Source organism: Telmatherina bonti, assembly GCF_933228915.1.
Source record: "Telmatherina bonti genome assembly, chromosome: 3".
Classification (NCBI taxonomy): domain Eukaryota; kingdom Metazoa; phylum Chordata; class Actinopteri; order Atheriniformes; family Telmatherinidae; genus Telmatherina; species Telmatherina bonti.
Window position 1 is genome coordinate 27052652 of NC_136621.1, and position 19514 is coordinate 27072165.

Consider the following 19514-nt stretch of genomic DNA (forward strand, 5'->3'; position numbering starts at 1 on the left):
ATATATATATACATATATATATATATATATATATATACATATATATATATATATATATATATATACATATATATATATATATATATATACATATATATATATATATATATATATATATATATATATATATATATATATATATATATATATATTTTCCTCTTTTTTTTACAGTAAGTTAAATACATATATATATATATATATATATATATATATATATATATATATATATATATATATATACATATATACATATATATATAACAATCAAAGCAATTCATATACCCAACTGTACACATATAAATAAACACAAAGCATAACAATGGATGGAAATAAACATCTTGCTCAACCTGGCACATTTACATTGTATTCATTAATATGCACTGTCCCATTCAGACAAACAGTGAGCACACGAGTGGTTTGAACCTGTGTGGATTTTAATGAGTGATGCAGAGGATGTAGTGTCTGTTTCTGAACTACAGACACACAAGTGGAGTGACAAAACAAAAAACTAGACTGGATCAGAGTCACCTGGAGCTTGGCACATACAGCAATAAAAGATTCAACTTAAGCACAACTTATAGACATACACGCATATTTCTCTATATTTAACTAACTAAACGATGCAGCTGATAGTCCTTAAATTTCTTCATTTCTTCCTCATCATGCTCCAAATATACAGAGAGGAAACGTTCAAATATGGTCTGGTAAATACACAAAAACTACGAGGAGGCTGTGTAAGTGTGTGTGCATTTATCTCTGTGAGCAGCTACAAAAATGACACATACACACATGCACTGTAGACACTATCTCACACACATACTACAATTCCCAAGTATTGTTTTTTAACATAAAACCATTCCGTATCTTCAAAAAAAAAAACAAAGGAAATATGTAGCCAAAAAACCTTGAAAACACTCCACTGATACAAGAAGTCACCTGTGCACAAGCATAGGCGCGACCTGTGATAGCATACATTTGGTTCTAAGGCAATATTGTAGTTCCACAGGACTAGAGCTTTGACGCAGTGTGCTGTTTGCACACTGGTTTTCTTTCCATTTGAAAACCTTCATTTAGTTTTATTTTAGCACCATGGGAGTCACTCACTTCCAAAGAGACAGCTGTGAAAAATATTCCCTTCTGACATCCACTTTACAAAAAAAAAAAAAAAAAAGAGTAAAAGAGAGGGAACTTGAAACATCAAAGAAACATGTTTGTTACCGGATGGTGCAAACTAAAACATACAACATAATGCAAGGCTTAACATCAACATCACAGTTCATTTAGTTTTCATTTCTTTTTTCTGATCCACGTAAGCTTTAAGCAAAAAAGGGCGAAGGACAGGCTTGAGCCTTTTGTTTTTTCTTTACTCTGCGCACACGCACGCACGCATACACATCCATACAGTAAACACAGCGGGTTTTACAATACAAAGAAATAAAATAATCTGCAGCCGTTCTGAGCTGGGCTGAAGAAGCCAGTTCCCAGGCATCAAAGGCAATAGAAACATCCGTCAGCAGTTTCTTTTCAGTTATTGTGTGTATAAGCAGTCATCTGATAACAGTTAAGTCGCACAGTTCAAGGATCAAGGAGTCAGAAAAGGCTACAAACTCCCTTTTCGGATGTATTCTTTCGTTTTTTTCTTTCTTTTCTTCGTTTTCTTTTAGCATCCATAGTTTATAAGTATGAATATTATTTTAGTGTATGTGTATGCTTGTCATCTTTTGTTTGCATTTGTGCAACCATGAACATCTCCATAAACTGAATTGGATATTCCAAGACCGTCTCTCCACACTGACCCTTGATTTGAAACCATACAACCATCTCCTCCATGAACATGGCTCATGCATTGTCCTGTTAAATTTCCCCACACTTCTCATTGTCTCAATTGTCTCCTGTCGGAATGCAATGACCTGTGTGGAGCCACAAAGGAAGACAAATATTCACGTCGCAATCTTTCTTCTTTGCTGTCTGGCTCATGTTCACATCTCTCTGTGAATCACAGAAGATGGGAAGGTCTGTACTTTTCTTATTACCACGGTGACGGACAATGGCTGAGGCTGCACAGAGGTCAAAGGTCACAGGCTGAGTCTGAAGTCACTTCCTGGCATGAAGGTTCTCCTGAAACTTGGTGCTTGTGTAGCGGATGTGGAAGCCCTTCTTGCTGATTGTGTCATCACTATGGAAACGGATCAGCATAGCATCTCCAGGAGAGTAAATCCCCTCTCTGGGCTGTGAATGGGGAGAGACATAGAGACACTTTAATAACACACTTCAAATAACACACTTGACAAGTTTATGAGTTTTGGGGCAGGTTTCCTGACCATAAGTTGGAATATAAAGTCAGAACAACTTCATTGGGTATTCCTATGGTCCTCAACAGCCAAATCAAGATTAATATTAACTACATCGTGATCTTTGGTGATTGGTAAATGTATTTTTTCCTTGTCCCATTTAACCAAGTCTGTGTAGGTCTTGAGGCACATTCAAGCACCTCAGAGGATAGTGAGGAAGTTTTTGCCACTATTATACTCAGAATACCTGGTCATGATACATATTTGACAGTACAATCCACGTGTCTGAGAAGGTGGAAACAAATTTAAAAGAAACTAATAGTTGGAAGAAGGATTACACAGATAAAAAAAAAAGCTGGTTAAATGAAACACAAATTAATATAACATGGTTAAAATAAAGACAACATTCTGTATTTCTTGAGGAATTTCATTAAGTTTACATTATCTATAGATTGAAATAAGCTCATGATGGCTTACCCCTGAACCACAGAAGCGACCCAACCGGTGTGCATTAGCATCATATCCATTATACAGCTCAATGTAATCATAACCACAGTCAGCTTCCTCCTCCACTTCAAAGGTTATGAAGCTGAGCTCAATGCCGTAGCCCTGCTCAGCTGTCAGCAGCCACTCGCAGTCGGTGTGGCCTGGGTAATTGTTGTCTCCAAACTGAGCGTGGGAGTAGAGGTTCTTTTGACGTGCTTCAGCTTTCAGACGACCACCACACTCTGCAAAAGATACAGATGAGGGAAAAAATATTGTGATGTGGAATTTGATCTTCTGATGAGCTGGAGTAATTGGAACAATGATTTCCATGCTGCCCTTGCAGTGACAGACCACTAGAGGGGGATATTACTCCTAAAACTATTTCACTCACTTCGGACGTCTAATTTGACTATGACTGTGAATGATGCCCTTTGCAAACACACAAATTACTACAGAACTGCACAGGCAGACTTTAAAAATGTGCTAATGAATATATATGGACACTGAAATACACTTCCAACACTGACACACACACCTGTGGAGTGTGTGGCCTGGAAACCCTTCCTTTGTACTGAGGCATCAGAAATGAAGCGGAGGTACATCTTGTTGCTGGTAGAGACCAGGGGCTCTGGGGTCTTACTGCCACACAGTCGACTCAGGATGGCTGCCGTGTCACTGTCGCCATCAAAAGCTTCTAGGTGGTCGTAAGCACATTCCTGATGCTGTTCGATCTCAAACTCAATGAAACTCTGCAGAAGTGAAAGCAGATTTATTTATCAGACATCTTGTTTGTTTCATTGATTTCCCTTTTTTAATATCTATTTTGAACAGATAAAAGTTTTTCATTAACAAGCAGCACATTGCAGCATTGTAGCCTCAGCTAATCTGCAGTGTCCCAGATCAAGCTTTCAGTTAAAGAAAACAATTAAAGACATAATGGTCCATTCAAAATAAAGCTAGAAGCCCTCAGAGAGCACAGACCCCACCAAGCCACAGGGCCACTCATCTGAGAAAAACCTCAAGGCCCACCCAGTTACAAACCCCAAGCCAACACTCCTATGTACACTTCAAGTTAATATTGCTATATATTTCCATCCTCAAGAAAAATGCAACATATTATGTAGAATCATTGATCCTGGAATAATATTCTTGGACACAAAGATGAAGAAAATGTCTATAATAGTCTTGAAGTTATTGAAGAAACTGCATTTTCTCTTATAGCCACATTCTGGGTTAGTTGTACTTAACATCTACCATGGTGTCGTCTTGTTTTGCGGGTTTCATTGCCAGTGAATCTGGGCATGATCTGTTGACTTAAAAAATATTATCATTATGCTAAAATGATCCCTATCTTCCTATAGTAAAACAAAAACCTTTGAAAAATTCCTGGATCCAGATGGTAATCCTGATAACTTCCAAAATCGAATCACTTGTTCCTTATTTCATTTCTGATATTTCCTTAGAAAATGTAATTAAAATTCATCCAGTTATGTTGGCGACAGATACACTGAGAAACAAACACTGCTAAAAACATAATAAACACATTAAAACAAGAAATGCATGTACAGCAAGAGCTCCATTCAATACATGAGACAGGAGACAAATACTTCATAATACAGACAGAGCGAATGTTAAGTAAAATATTGTATCTTCATCTCAACCATATTTATATATTTACCACTTCCACTATTCCAAAATATCATTTAAAGACCCTCACTAAAAGTTTACAAAATCAAAAACAGAGTTACTGGCATCTAGGAATAAAGTTTAATTTATTTTATGTGAAACACAATTTGACGTAAGGATGGTGGCCAAAATTCTTCCAGGCATTAACATTTGTGAGCAGATCCAGTGACTGCAAGTGAATCAATGACTGCACTACAGGTAACTACGGTACTTCAAAATTGTGAAACACCAATAGAAATAATGATTAATAACATTTTCAGTTTTTCAACGTCTGTACTGAATCATATCAGGACAACTTTTCTGTTTTTTTAAATATGGATCAAAAAAATACTTCTAGTGAATTTATTTCAACTGCCTGGCATTTTCAGCTGCTTTCTAAAACAATATAACCAAAAATGTAAAAATAATGCAGTGTCTGTGAAAATCAAGACACTTAAATGGAATGATTAAGATTATTTGAAGAAAATATACTTTACATTTTAGCAGAATGTATTTTGAAAAAGCATTCAGTCTCCCAACTTTGTCTTTCTGAGCTACATTTGTTGAGGAAAAAAAAGGTTATTTAAGTGGATTTTTCATCTGACTTCTTAATCCAGCATCTGCATTTTTGCTTTATCAACAAATCCACTTTTGTACAGGAAGGCAAGTCTAGACATGGTGTACAAGCAGGAGGTACGGTACACACCATCAGGCTTGTACACAACTTGTTCTCAAAGATAATAAAAAAAGCAAGGTATTAGTGTATTAAGTAAGTTCTGAGATATACGAAAACCATAAAACAACTCAAAGTTGAGCGTGTTCATTGTAAAGCATATATAGGTAAAAAAGAAATAAAGATATCTATTTAGATATTTTATCTTTACTATATTATCTCCTATGACTACGAGTAATTTTCTTCATAACACAGCTCTGTCTTGGCATCTAATTAATCAAAACCACAAACCCAGTGAGTCAAAGACTCCAGCTTTAAAATGTAGTGCAGCTTTAAAAAATCTGACTGTCCCTGAAGAAGAATGCTCTGCAGTTTAACAGATTTATACTGGTACATCTGGCACTTTTAAAAGAAGAAAATGTAATTTTTTCCTTAAAAATGGCTTTCTGACTGCTAAATTGTATATTTAAAAAAATAATCATTACAGTCTCTAAGGCTTAAAGATGTTTCCAGTCTCGGTGGTTTTGCTGGTTATGTAAAAAAAAAAATCTTCCACTCACTTCATCAGAACTGAAAGCAAATGTTGGAAATGAAACCCAGTGCAGTACATTATTTGGAAGAATAAAAACCTTCTGTGAAGCACACCAACTACTCATAGAAACCAAGAAATGTCCGGCACAAGCGAAACAAAAAGTAAGAAGGATCCAGTTAAAACCTATTTTTAGTCAGTTGTCATTGTCAATTTAAGGTCACTGATGAACACAATCAGCAAGCCTGAAGAACTAACAAGGAGACAAGAGAAACATAGGGTGGGAAGTTGCCTATGTTGTCTGTCAGAAGGACATAACTGCAGAAACATATTCCCAGTCTGCACAATTCAAACCGCTGTCAGACAATACAGGCAGAGAGAGTGGCAAGAGTAAAGGAGGAGGGATTAGAGCGCTTGTTAACGGGAGATGGTGTTATTCTGGTTATGCTACTGAGAAGGAGCTAAGCTGCTGGCTGTGTTTCCATCCCCATTGTTTACTGAACGAGTTCACCTGTGTTATCTGTCATACTGTATGTCTCTCTGCTATGGAATTACCTTTGCTACGATGTATTTTGTAGCTTTGATGGAAGATACGTTTATAAATGAATTTTAACTGGTTTTTATATGAAACAGGCATTTTTTGTTTTTAAAATATGCATTTTAAAAAAAACTTTAAGTATTTTGTAAAAAAGTTTGTGTTTTAAAAACAGAAATATTTTTAAACATTTCTTAAACAAAACAAAAAGAAAAAAACTTTTCAAAATATTTTGGACTTCAAAATCAGCTGTCACCTCTTCTCTGCCTCCACACTGCCTGCTTGCTGATATTCATTTGCAATGTCCCACGGTTCATAATCCTATCTAGTGAAAAGAAGGTGAGACAGAACACCTTGCAGGCCTCCTTCTCTCACATAGCTCTCTGTAACATCACGGTGCAATGCTTCCAGATGTATCAAAGGCTTTGGTAAGACACATTTTAGTTGGTGTTCCTGTTTACTACATCAAAAAACGAGTATGTGTATGTGTGTGTGTGTGTGTGTGTATGTGTAATAGCAAGGGAATCAGCAATAAGATAATGACCTTCACGTCTGTGCACAGAATACTGGTTTTGAATTAATCCTGCTGTGATGCCATGGCTGCCCCTACTTAACTCATACACACAGATATATTGCTATGTTTGTGAGGACTGTTTTTGACATGCATTCCAGAGCACCATCATAACTGATGATCTTGTCTTTATGATTGCTGTAACCTAAATCTGAAAGTAGCCTGAACCCTACAACCAAGTCAAATTTAGCTTTTAGAGTATATTTTAATTTTTCAAAAATAACATCACATATAAAAGTCAAAAACGAAAATTGTAATGCCTAAATTGGTGGGTACATCATGCGGACTCACACAATCAGAACAGGTGCAAAAACTTGCAAAAATGCGATCCCAGCTGATGACGTAATGTGTGCTTAGTTACATAAGCAGTGTCAGGAGATTATAAAAACTAAATGACAGTTTATGTTAATTTGATAGCATGCAGTAAGCCTGGTATGTTGCTCCAGAGTGGATGCAAGGTGAGAACTCTATAGTCTTGGAATGTGTGTTTACTGTAAAGACTGTATGTGTGAGTACATTATGTGTCATAGTAATAAAATATGATGGGATTTTCGCAAGATTATTTGAAGTGAATGTGAGCCTGTGTGTTTGTGACACCCATGCTCAAATTCTTTACCTAATTTTTTACTATATGCGGCCAATTATTCAAGTGCAGTCACTGTAAAATGATTACATTGTGTCTCAATTCTAAGGTTTTATCTATAACTACATCAGTCCAGCTGATCTTTACTCTGACTGCCTGTGTGTCACAGCATAGGATGTTTTAAGATTATCTTGCAAGTCTATAAAGCTCTGAATATTTTAGGACCAAAATACATCAGTGACCTCTTGACCCAGTATAAACCTCGCAGAGGCAGAACCAGACATGGAGAGGCTGCATTCAGCGTCTATGGTAAAATTCCCAGAAAGCCTTGGATCAGCTTTATTTAAATCAAGGCTAATTCTCAGCTACCATTAAGATGTGCTATATAAATAAACATGCCTTGCCTGTATAATGAAAAAAAAAAACAGATCTGTTTTGTCCTCAAATTAAGTAAGGAGAACTCAGGTTTCTCCAGAGTTTATGTGCCTAATCTTTCCATTATACTAAACAGCAGTAATCGAGTTCCTCAAAAACTCTTTCAGGTTAAAGTATTGATACTTTAGGTTGGTATGTGGTCTAATTTCAGGATCATAACAGCTGGATTTCTTACTCTGAGCTTATATATTATTATATTTAATATTTATCTTTTTATCAACAGTTTCACAAAATTCTGTTCAGTAGTTTCCATGAAATCTTGCAGACAAATAGAAGAGCAAAGAGCAATGCTTGTCATGGCAGTCATCTGCCTCGCCTGCCCTAGCAGAGGAGTTGAAGTTGAATGTGGTTAAGATGATTTAGGTTAGACATAAGGAAGATAATCTTCCAATAAGTTTCTTACAATGTTACAGATGTCTGGACCACTGTATCACCTAAAAACCTGAAGATGCTAACTGCACTAATCATCTCCTGTGAACACACAGGAGAATCTCCCTCCTTTTTATCAAAGCTAACTCTTAGCCAAACACCATCTGTCTGGGTTAATTTGCTCTCACATTACTCTTCACATCATATACATCAGAGTTTTCCCACAGCAGAAACAAAACTAAAAGCCAAAAAGTTACTGAACCTAGATGCTGTTTTCAATAACACAGTTTATTAATCATTTCATGCATTATTTTCAGCTTAAAAAATTCAGAACTATTTATGCGTGTGTGCATGGAGGACACAGATGGCCACTGCCCAAGGCCTTTTACGCATGAGCACATGCTTGCAGTTAACCTGAAAGTTCAAACGTGCCCTCATCCATCCACCCACCAACCCATCTATTCAAATTTGGCTTTATATGTTAAAAAATGAAAGAAAGAAAAAAAGAGAGATGTTCCTATAAAATAGGGGGAGATCTGCCTGAGGCCCTTTTAAGCAGTCTACCCTGCAGACAGAACACTCCATTGTTACAAGGGAGGGCAACATGCCAGCCATGTGCAACATGCTCCATTTGATTGCACACTTACAATCTTGACTCTGTGTCCCGGCGTTGCAGTGATGTCCCAGGTGCACTCCTTACGGCTGGGGTATTTGTCCGGCCAGTTAGGGCTGCTCAGGCTTCCACTGGGGCTGTGGATCTTATGCTCACACTCAGCTGGACACACACACAGAAGCACACACACAGGAAGGAAGTTAATATCGTGGCTGTACAGGAAAAGGTCAGAGGAAATGGAAAGGGAACAGGAAGAAGAGAAACAAGAGAACCAAATGAGAGAGAAACGATTTCAAAGCAAGGCATCCTGGTCACAAGTTCAGTGTAAATCTCACATGAAAGCATGCACACATTTGCAGCATAACCACCGTGCTGCAGTAGGACGTTTGTACAGTATATTCTCTTGCTACGATTCTGTTGTCATAAGGTACACGTACAAATAAATAAATAAATTAACTTTTTTCAGTTCTTGCAATAATGTTTTCTTATATGAGCACAAAGATATTTAATTCATCTGAAAACAGTGTCGAAAAGAAAATATCTTTCGGACTGAACAAAATACTTTGAAGGCACCAGAAAAATTATGTTCAGTTTTTAAAGAAGTATTGAAATACACAGATTTTTGAGTAATTACAAATATTTCATGTACCTCATTTGTCCAAAAATCTCATGAAATGATAAATAGCAATCCTAAATTATTTATCATAGACAAATATTACTTATAAATAAAATATAGACATATAAAGTCTTGTGGGCTGCAGCACTCTAACAGCAGCGACGGAGGGACAGAAATATGTGAAATGCATTATTCCATCAATATAATACATAATATACCGCACACTGTAGAATGGACAGCTGACAGCATTTGGGAGTGTTGTACCTGTTTTACCTTCATAAACAGGACAAAAACTAATTTAAAAGTGAATTTGCCAGATAGCAGTTCAATAATTAACAGATCATGCACTCAGCAGTATGATTCGGCTTCTCCCTGCAAGGTCCACCTTTTTTCCACCTATTATCCATCTTTTTAATTCTACACTATATCTATACTAATCTATACTAACAAGTAACAGGGGTAATGAGAGAACATTCGTAACAAGATGGCCCTCCTGTTCCAGCATGGAAAATGTTCAGAAAGAACTTTTTATTTTCTGTCTAAACAAAAACTGCTTAACTTTCTCACCTTAGAACTCTTGCTTGCTTCTGTTGACACACTTACATTAATTATGTCCATTGTTGGAGCCATCATTGCCCTGCACCATGCCAGGCTGAGAAAAAGCTTTTTCTTCCAGCCTCGAGCATCATTTAACAGCTGTGTTTTGCTTTACAGCCCAGTGTAACATGCCAGCAACTGGATGTTAACATACTGTACTGAATGTGCACAAAGCTAAAAGTTGTGAAAACCTGCACCAACAGAGTCAAATACAGCCTCTGTACTTTTATATTTGCGCAGTAATCTAAATATTGATTAATTAATTAATTAATTGATTAATTAATTTATTTATTTATATACATGTGCCTGTTTGTTTGTATATATGTACAGATGCACAATATGTGGCTGCTGCTGGAGATTACTACTAAACAAAGTTTCTCTGTACCCCACTGTGCACTGCTAATAATTATTCTATTCTATTCTATTCTATTCTATTCCATTCTATATAAGGGCGCATTATTGGAAGAAGTGAAGAAAAGAAAAACAAGGTATAAGAATACTAGATTAGCCTTAGTCAGGGGGCGCCAAAGGGCCAAAATCTTTAAAAAATAGTAGTGCTGCTTTAAAGAAATAAGGTAGGGTTTTAAAAAAAAACTTTCCTAATCTCATGACTTTGGCAGCCTAACTTCCCTCTTATGTTACAGACTCAGCAATAAAAAATCTCATGAAGCATACTGGTGTACACAAAATTTCAAAAGAAAAATAATGGTACCATAATCTCAGGAAGATTTTTACAGCAACTTTACATCATTCAATTCTTTCTTAACCTTATATTTAGCCACTCACATGCCCTGAAATTACTGATGGGTTATCTCACTTCTTAACTTACTCTGAGTTAAGAACAGCTACTTAGTTCTGCCTGTCTTCCTGTCTTTTACAGGTAACTTCTATGAATACAGAAAATCTTTTCCTGGTTGAAGTTGGAGTCTCATTAATGCCTTTGAAAGTTTGCCTCAGTTAAAAGGCAAGCTCAAAAGCACCTATGGCAATTATATATGGCACTTGGGCACATATGGTGCAAGTTAGATGAATGCCATGGCTTTGTAAAGGTGTTGGGTAGCAGTGGGTTTACTCAAGACAATGGTTAATGTGTATGAGAGTGACAGTTTTCTTTTTTTTTTTTTAACAAATCAAACCAACAGAGTAGAATTGAAATGGAGCATGCACAAATGTAAAGGAAGGTTATTAAAAAGGCTTCAAAGAGCAGAAAAGATACTGATTCACTCCTTTTTCTCTTTCACAATGAGTATCTTATGATACTACATGCTACTTTTACCTAAATGGCATGATTAATGGACAGTTAAACATGATATGTCAAAACTCTCACACACATTCTGTATATGTGTACATAACAACACAGACACCGGCCTTGTCAGGGGAATTTGGATTTGCATGATTCTACAGGGTTACTGGGTCAAACTAGTCTCATGCACATATAAACACACACATATACACACAGGAAGACAGCGATACATGCAAAGCTTTTAAGCTCCCAGATGTTTGAAACATGAGTCTTTTTATGAGCAACACGGGGAGCCTTTAGGGAAGTGTTTGTTAAAAAGCTCAACTTCAAAGAGCTTGGTATACCCTGTCAATTCAAAAGTTGCGTATATGTCTTTGTGTATGGAAATGGACATGTTTTTAATGAATCATGTTTTCTATCAACCTGAAACCTTTTTAGCTCTTTGTGCATCTGCTTCTAACACACACACAGCAAGCAGTTTTAGAGACCTCCAGGCTTTTGTTATGTATTTTGAGAGGAGACAGGTTTAAATGGAGTTTCGACTTATTTAAGACAAGATCAAGACAAACAGCATGCCAGACAAAGTTCCTGGATTTAATGTGCTATATGCCAGTGTTCCCCATTGACCAAGCCACAACCCAGAGCATTTGGTATTGTCTGTGAATCGTCTGATAAAAAGAAAAAAAACAAAAGAAAAGATAATAATAAAAAGTAATCCACCAACAACACCACGATGAAACCAGCCTGCTTTGTGGTTCATGATAAAATTCAAAGTGATAATCCTGCGGTAATTTAACCTATTCCTTTCTAAGCTGCACTTTACTTCTTTAAGTAAATTCTTCAATTCAGGCAAAACATTTTTGGGCACAGAAACCAAACATTTTGGAAAACACCTTTTAAGGTAAACATTTTAACTCACACACTTCAACGTTTTGAGTGGAAAGCAAGAGGTTTTAGGGAAGAGCGTTGGTGCTAAGGCTGCTAAAAAAGAAATTAAAGGTCTTTAAATGACCACCACACTTTGACCATCAAAGGAAGTGGCTTACAATCTTTCAGTGCAAAAAGAGGAAGAAAAACTGTAACTGGGAGTCCCAGAGACTGATAGTACTTTATATATTGGTCACTGATACGTCAAAATGAACATCAGGACAATTTACTGAATTGTCATGTTTACATCATTGTGCTTGCTAGGATCTTCATGAAGAATAACATAAACTGAATAAAAAATATAAACCGAACTTCAACAGTCAACAGTTATGATTGCAACACTCAAGTGTAGAAATACATTAAAAAAAAAAAAAAAAAAAAAAAAAAAGCTTCCTTTAAACCTACCAGTCTGTTGTCATTTTGATGTGAGTGGATGGGTATGGACTGTACAGTAGACCAGACCTGTTTTGTGATTCAGTACATGCTTGTGTGAATGTGTCACAAAGTGCATGTGCTCTCTGGTGCATTATTCAAAGTGAGAAAGTAGGATGTGAATGCACGTGGAACCCACCTTCCTTACAGTCATGTTTGTTTTCATGCAGTACAAAGCCATGGCGACATTGACAAACGTAAGAGCCCACTGTGTTGATGCACTCGTGCTGGCAGCCGCCGTTGTCCTTGCTGCACTCATCTTTGTCTGTGAGAGATACACATGCAACACATCACTCATGTGGAAACAACGGAGATGAGGTGGTGGGAAGTGATAGAAAGAAGATAGACAGTGGGGAGAAGCCCACAGGAGGGGGAAAAGATGAGAAGAAAATTAAACTAGGGAGGTCAAAGAAAGTAACAGTAACAGAGGTAGTGAACATATTAGCATGCCTAAAGAAAAACATTTTTCAACTGTCAAGTTTTAATTTACAAAGCAGGCTTAAAGATGAAAAAAATGGACAGCCCAGCTTTAAACACTGTCTGCAGTCCTATATATTATCAGCGAAATGTCTAAATAATTCTAAAAGAAATATTACAGATAAGGATACTAAATTTAAGGTAAATAGCGTATTAGTCTGTGGAACATTGGTGATGTTGGCTGTTTGACGTCAAAGTCGTAGCTGCTATGTTGCCACACTCAACCCTGACACTGAAGCATCTCCATCTACGGCACTGCAAATGTCCCTTTGAGATCAGCTGTGTTTTCCTCAGCTTGAGATGTGTAATAAGCCAGCTGAGGAGAAACAATGAAATCTGATGAAAGCTTTATTCCTCATGTCTGTGATTCAGAAAAAAAAACCAAATGGAAAACGCGTCCTCCTTATTATGTTGTAAGATACATTACATGAAATATTAATTATGCGTTTCAGCTTAAACATATCCGTCTTAACACACAAAAACAAGACATCAGAAAGTCCTCAACAGAACAAACTCACTTATAACAACAATTTGGTGCTTTTCTAATGCAAATTACTCAAAATTTCAGATCCACTGGTGAGTTTCAGACTCAGTGACATGTTTCATTTAACTTCTATTATTCAAGTCATTATAAGTATAGTGGGCAGTCAAGACAGTGGTATTAATGGTGTTTATGATCTAAAAGATTGATGTTGAATTTGAACATTTTGTGAGAATTACTTCTATATCTGGCATCTTCAAAAATCTTTAGATTGATTCAGCAGTAGACTTTATTCTACAACATAACTTAAAGACAAAAGTGTTTGTTTTTCTATTCTCACGTTCTCTCTCCCTCATCCTTTAAGTTTCTTCTAACCACTTGGCTTCATGTCTGGGTGGCTGGCCGACGACCAGGCCATTTAGAGAGGCTGGATGTTGCTGCACCAGCAGAGCAGATGACAGGGTGGAGGTGGAAGGATCAGGAAGGACTCACTCGATGTGGCGCTGCCACGTTGAGAGAGGCGGAAGAGGTGGGGATGGACCGATGACCGCACAAAAAAGCAGATAATGCAAAGCGGAGAGTGTGGGAGACAGAGCACAGTGTTGTTTGTGCCTGGGAGGGAGGAACAGATTCCTATAAAGAGGTGTGAGATTAGACACAGACGCTGACTCTCACGTCAACTCAGCTAGATCTGATTTTAATGAAACCACCAAATCCTCGTCTCTCTCTTCATCTATGTGTGTGTTTGTGTGTCTGTGTCTGATGTGGTATTATGGTGCTATTGTAGGCTCAGTCTCACCCTATCACTGGCTAAGAAGCTTTACAGTCGATACTGCACAGCATTCATTGTAACTGTCTTCAGGTCAAGCACAAACTGTCCACACGCACTCACAGGCGCATGCATGCACTCACATGGATTAGTAGTATGTGGGAAGCTGAAGGGACCTCCCTAAAGCTGTTGGCTTTTTGCCAACCAAAAGCTATCCCTGGAAGCTTCTGTCAACAGTTGAGCCACACAGCAACTTTAACCATGTAAAAATGAGAACATAATCAGCATCTTGAGTGATTTCTGTTAAACTACGCTGCAGGTAGCTGAGGTTTGGCAATCTCATCCAATTAACAAGTTAACTTTTTTTGCAGAAGAGAATAGAGTTACTCTAATAATAAATTTAAGTTAAGCTTCTTTCCACTGTTATAATTTTGCTCAAAGCTTTCTTTGCAATGTTAGAACAAGTTAGCTAGCTGGCCTGTTTGCTAGCTTGCTTGCTAGCTTGCTAGATAGATAGATAGATAGATAGATAGATAGATAGATAGATAGATAGATAGATAGATAGATAGATAGATAGATAAAAGATTGGGATTTTGTTTTTCTGACCAAGATTTTGCTTGTTTTTTTTCTCGTCTGTTTAAATCAGTGATAACAATCTCAGACAGATTTGATAATTAGTTTCCTAGGTGATGTGTATTAAAGGAACCTATTTAAGGAGGTTGCTTCACATTATTAAGTCATATTTTTCATGCATCTTAAGAAGAAGAAGGATCATTGTGTTGTATTGTGGGGAAAAAAAAACTGTTTCACAACACACCATAACACAAAAAGAAAATTGAGTAAGTTTTAAGCTGAAGTTATGGAATCATTCATTTAAACCAGTGATTTCCAGCTCCGGTCCTCAAGGGCCACAATCCTTCAATCCTGTATCACTGTATACAATCCTGCATCCCTTTTCCAACACAATGGACTCAAATTAATCAGTCATTGTGCAGAACTTCCTTGGCTGTTGGATCAAATTAAGGTGAGCCAGGTGTGTCGGAAAAGGGTTACATGGAAAACCTGCAGGACATCGGCTCGCAAGGACTGACTTTGGACACCCCTGATTTAAACTATTCAAATGTCTTAAATGACTCCATGGTTTACATCACATCATCCTGATGTGATTCCAAAAACAAACAACAAAAAAAAGCTTTTGAGTTGTAGACCTGACTTGACTGATGTTTAGTTATAAAAAGTAGAAAACTGGGCCACAGTGTGGGCCTGTCTAGAGGAGAATGCATTGAAGAGTGATCCATATCACTACTATAGGATCAATCCATTCCCTCATATCAGACAGTGGACCAGAGCCAATCGGACATCCCGATTGTGAGGTCATGTTACCTCTGACCTTTGACGAGGCTGCCAGCCTGTTGTTGACACGAACACGAGTTGAGGTACGGCCATGCTTTATATCCTGGCATGACTCAAACACAAACATACGCTCCTGACACAGTGCCAGTCTGTCTGAAGGGTGAGAGGGAAGAGCAGTGGGTCTTTGCAGGAGGCCTTAGTCCAAGTGGAGACTCAGCAGACAATATGCCAGAGAAGACATACAAATAGCAACACATATGCATAGATAAGGACTTAGTCTGCCAGCCTCAGATGAGCATATAGTAGGGGTGGACAAAGGACATGAAATCAGAAATCACCATGTTGTGGTTTGAAGGAATGGTAATGCCATTTATTCTGATGTTGAAAACCCTTACTTTTACAATTACGATCCAAAGAAATGTTTACCTTGCTGAGATATGTATTTAACCATGTCTTATTTATCTGTCAACTCTCCTGTTTTGGCCGGGAAACTTTATTTACCCGTCTTTCCTGCACCTTTACTGCATTATCATTTTTCTGGAAAGCTCCCAGATTATGATACAGGGATAAAATAATCCAACATAAGGAGACAAACCCCCCACCTCTGAGAAGAAAAAACATATGGCAACCATATAACTTCCATCACACTAACCGCCCCCACAGTGACCATCTTGGCGATTGCCAGAGAATATCCTTCATTTTAAAATTCAAAAGTTGACAGGTATACTCTTATGAAACACATTGTTGTGGTCTATTATTCATATCAAATACAATGCTTAAGTCAAGTTGATTAAGTTGATAAAAGTGCATAAATTTAACATGCCTGAAATATAGCAAAACACAAATCTTATCCTTTGAGTTAGATGACAAGATATTGTTCATTATTCCAATAAAATACATTTAAAGACTGGTTTATCCTAGACATCAAAGGCAGTGGAAGGTCAGTTATTTCTTCCTGGTTATGCATCTTATATTAAGAGCAATACTCTAAAAAAAAAAAAAAAAAGTGCCTGATAACTAAAAACATTTAAACGCCTCTGAGCTTCTAAATTTACAGTGTCTAAAGGAGGACAGGCGCTGAGCTAGGCTTGTAGGTCTGGCAGTTTCAGTGGATTCCAGTGGTGTCAAGCATCACAAACCACTCCTGCACCATATTTCACTGCTCTGTATACTTTGGGTTTTCTAAACACTCATTTTGGTTAAAAACCACTTCAGTACACTACTGTGACAAAAACACACATGCACATGAATCTTACCTGAGAAGAAGTGAGCTTTGAAGCCTTTTTTAGAAACAGTGTTGTCTGACTTGAACTCGATCCTTATGTTGTTGTATTGAGAGGTGATGACCTCAGGGACTTCAGTGCCACAGTATTTACCATGCAGCTTAGAGTCAGATGAGAGGCCGCTCCGCACCTCAACATAATCGTATTTACACACCTAAACACACAAATACTGTAAGACTCTATCAACATACATCCAGAAGGTAGCTGCCATGTTAGGCAAGAGGCAGTCAGGTGATCTGTATACATAGCAATATTCTAATAGCAATCACTAATGCAGGCATTGCTTAGTCCATGAAATGTTTTTTTTTATTCATTATGCTCTGTAACTTGCAATCATGAACATGCATGTGATACAATAGCAACTTATATGAACATCATACTCAACAAAATGGCTTTCTTAAACAAAGATCAGTAGTCAGAATATTAAGGTACACATATTTGCTGATGCTCACCTCATTACCCTCCAGCTCGAAGGCCTCAAACTGCATGGAGATGCGGTATTGGTTGGGAGCCACCACCTGCCACACGCAGTTCTTGTTGGGTGGATATTCCTTTGGCCAGCCAGGAGTACTAATTGTCCCATTTAACTTAGAAAGGAGACCACCACATGCCGCTGCCAACACACAGATACAATTAAATCAGACCCACACAAAAAAAGGATATTTGAAAAGTTAAACTAAACTACAAATAAATAGGTTAGAATGAGTTTCCGCATTGAAAACTCACAACATTTTGTGGCCAAGCATGCGTTACCTCCTCATTAGTTAGTCATTACTGGAACAAGTAAGTCACATAAGACTGAATGATCAGACTTACGCAGCTCTAGACAAAAAAAATATGTACTAGTCTGCTAATCACCCATTAATTTGAGTCAGAAGTGTAATGCCTAAATTTATTTGCAATCATATTAAACAAATAAATAAGTAGAAAAGAATCTGGAAGACATAAAAACGCTGCAATAAGAGGAAGCACAATTTAATATTGAATAAATCACTGACCATTAATATAAAAGATAATAATAAATCAATTATTAAAATAAATGAATAATTATGACTGAATAAAATGAAATAAATAAATTCAATCAATTTCTTTGGATAAAAAGAAATAAAATGAACACAGATCAGGAATCAAGGAGTTATCTCATTCAGACAGCATGTTTCCTACTCATGCGGCGCATAAATCCCAATCACTCATTAACGGCTGGATTTTGAAGGTAAAGAATTTAATACGGCAAAAGAGAAACCTTTTCTTAGGTATTGATCATCGGTTTCATGGTTCAGTCAATTATTTCCTGTAAAAAACTCTTTACAAAGTATGTAAAACACTATTCAGCCTGTTTTGATGAGTGACAAGCTGCTCGGGATGGGTGTCAGCTCCTCCACTGTCTCCTGGATTGCTGACTACCTGTCTGGCAGGCCTCAGTATGTGCGGCTGGGGAACACCCTGTCTGATACTGTGGTCAGTAATGTAGGAGCTCCGCAGGGCACTGTCCTGTCTCCTTTCCTGTTCACTCTGTACACCTCTGATTTCCAGTACAGCTCCGGGTCCTGCCACCTGCAGAAGTTCTCTGATGACTCTGCGGTGGTGGGGTGTATCGGGGATGGACAGGAGATGGAGTACAGGACACTGATTGCAGACTTTGTGAAGTGGTCCCAGGCTAACCATCTGCTCCTGAATGTGGACAAGACAAAGGAGCTGGTCATCGACTTCAGGAGAAAGAGGACACCAGTGGAGCCCATCACCATCCAGGGCTCAGAGGTGGAGATAGTGGACTGCTACAAATATCTCGGAGTCCATGTGAACAGCAGACTAGACTGGAGGGACCACTGTAATGCTGTTTACAAGAAGGGCATGAGCAGACTGTACTTCCTGAGGAAGCTCAGGTCTTTCAATGTGTGCAGTAAACTGCTGGAGATCTTTTACCAGTCTGTGGTCTCCAGCGCCCTGTACTTCGCTGTGGCTTGCTGGGGCAGCAGTACATCCAAAAGGGACATCTCTCGGATTGACAAACTGATCCGCAAAGCTGGACAGGTGGTTGGCTGTCAACTGGAGACATTTGTGACAGTGAGGGACAGGGGGACTCTGGACAAACTGCTCTCTATTATGGACAATCCTGCTCATCCACTCCACCGGACTGTAGAGGGGCAAAGGAGCTCCTTCTCCAATAGACTTTTACAGCTGCGCTGTCACAGTGAGCGCTACAAGAACACATTCTTACCATTCTCTATACAGATGTACAATAACTCCCCACTTTGTGACAGATAACTAACATTCATTTCAAAGCCTCTGTGTAAACTGGCACTGCATTTAGTCACATGTTGTATATATTGTAAATTTCTAAATTTCCATATTCTATATTGCCAATTTTACTTGATAGTTTTATTTATCTTTGTAAAAGTGTACATATTCCAGATTGCTTTATGGATAGTACCTATTCTATTTTATTATTATTATTTACTTTTTTTTCTCTTACCTACTATTGCTGTTTCTATTTCTTCCTCTATTGCTGTTCTGAGCTACTGTGACAACAGAATTTCCCTTGTGGATGAATAAAGTCTGTCTAAGTCTAAGTCTAAGTCTAAAATG

The 19514-nt window shown here is 37.7% G+C and overlaps 1 protein-coding gene across 1 annotated transcript in view; it reads right to left on the reverse strand.

Annotated features, from left to right (window-relative positions):
- Nucleotides 1-2094: 2094 nt before the first annotated feature.
- Nucleotides 2095-19514, reverse strand: part of tll1 (tolloid-like 1) — a gene marked incomplete at both ends in the record, with an annotated part of 59488 nt that continues 42068 nt past the window's right edge. The window contains 7 exons of the mRNA XM_079264384.1: nt 2095-2229; nt 2769-3019; nt 3313-3526; nt 8785-8912; nt 12705-12830; nt 16902-17082; nt 17381-17541. Of these exons, the coding sequence (XP_079120510.1) occupies nt 2095-2229; nt 2769-3019; nt 3313-3526; nt 8785-8912; nt 12705-12830; nt 16902-17082; nt 17381-17541 (1196 nt within the window). The remainder of the gene's footprint in view (nt 2230-2768; nt 3020-3312; nt 3527-8784; nt 8913-12704; nt 12831-16901; nt 17083-17380; nt 17542-19514) is intronic.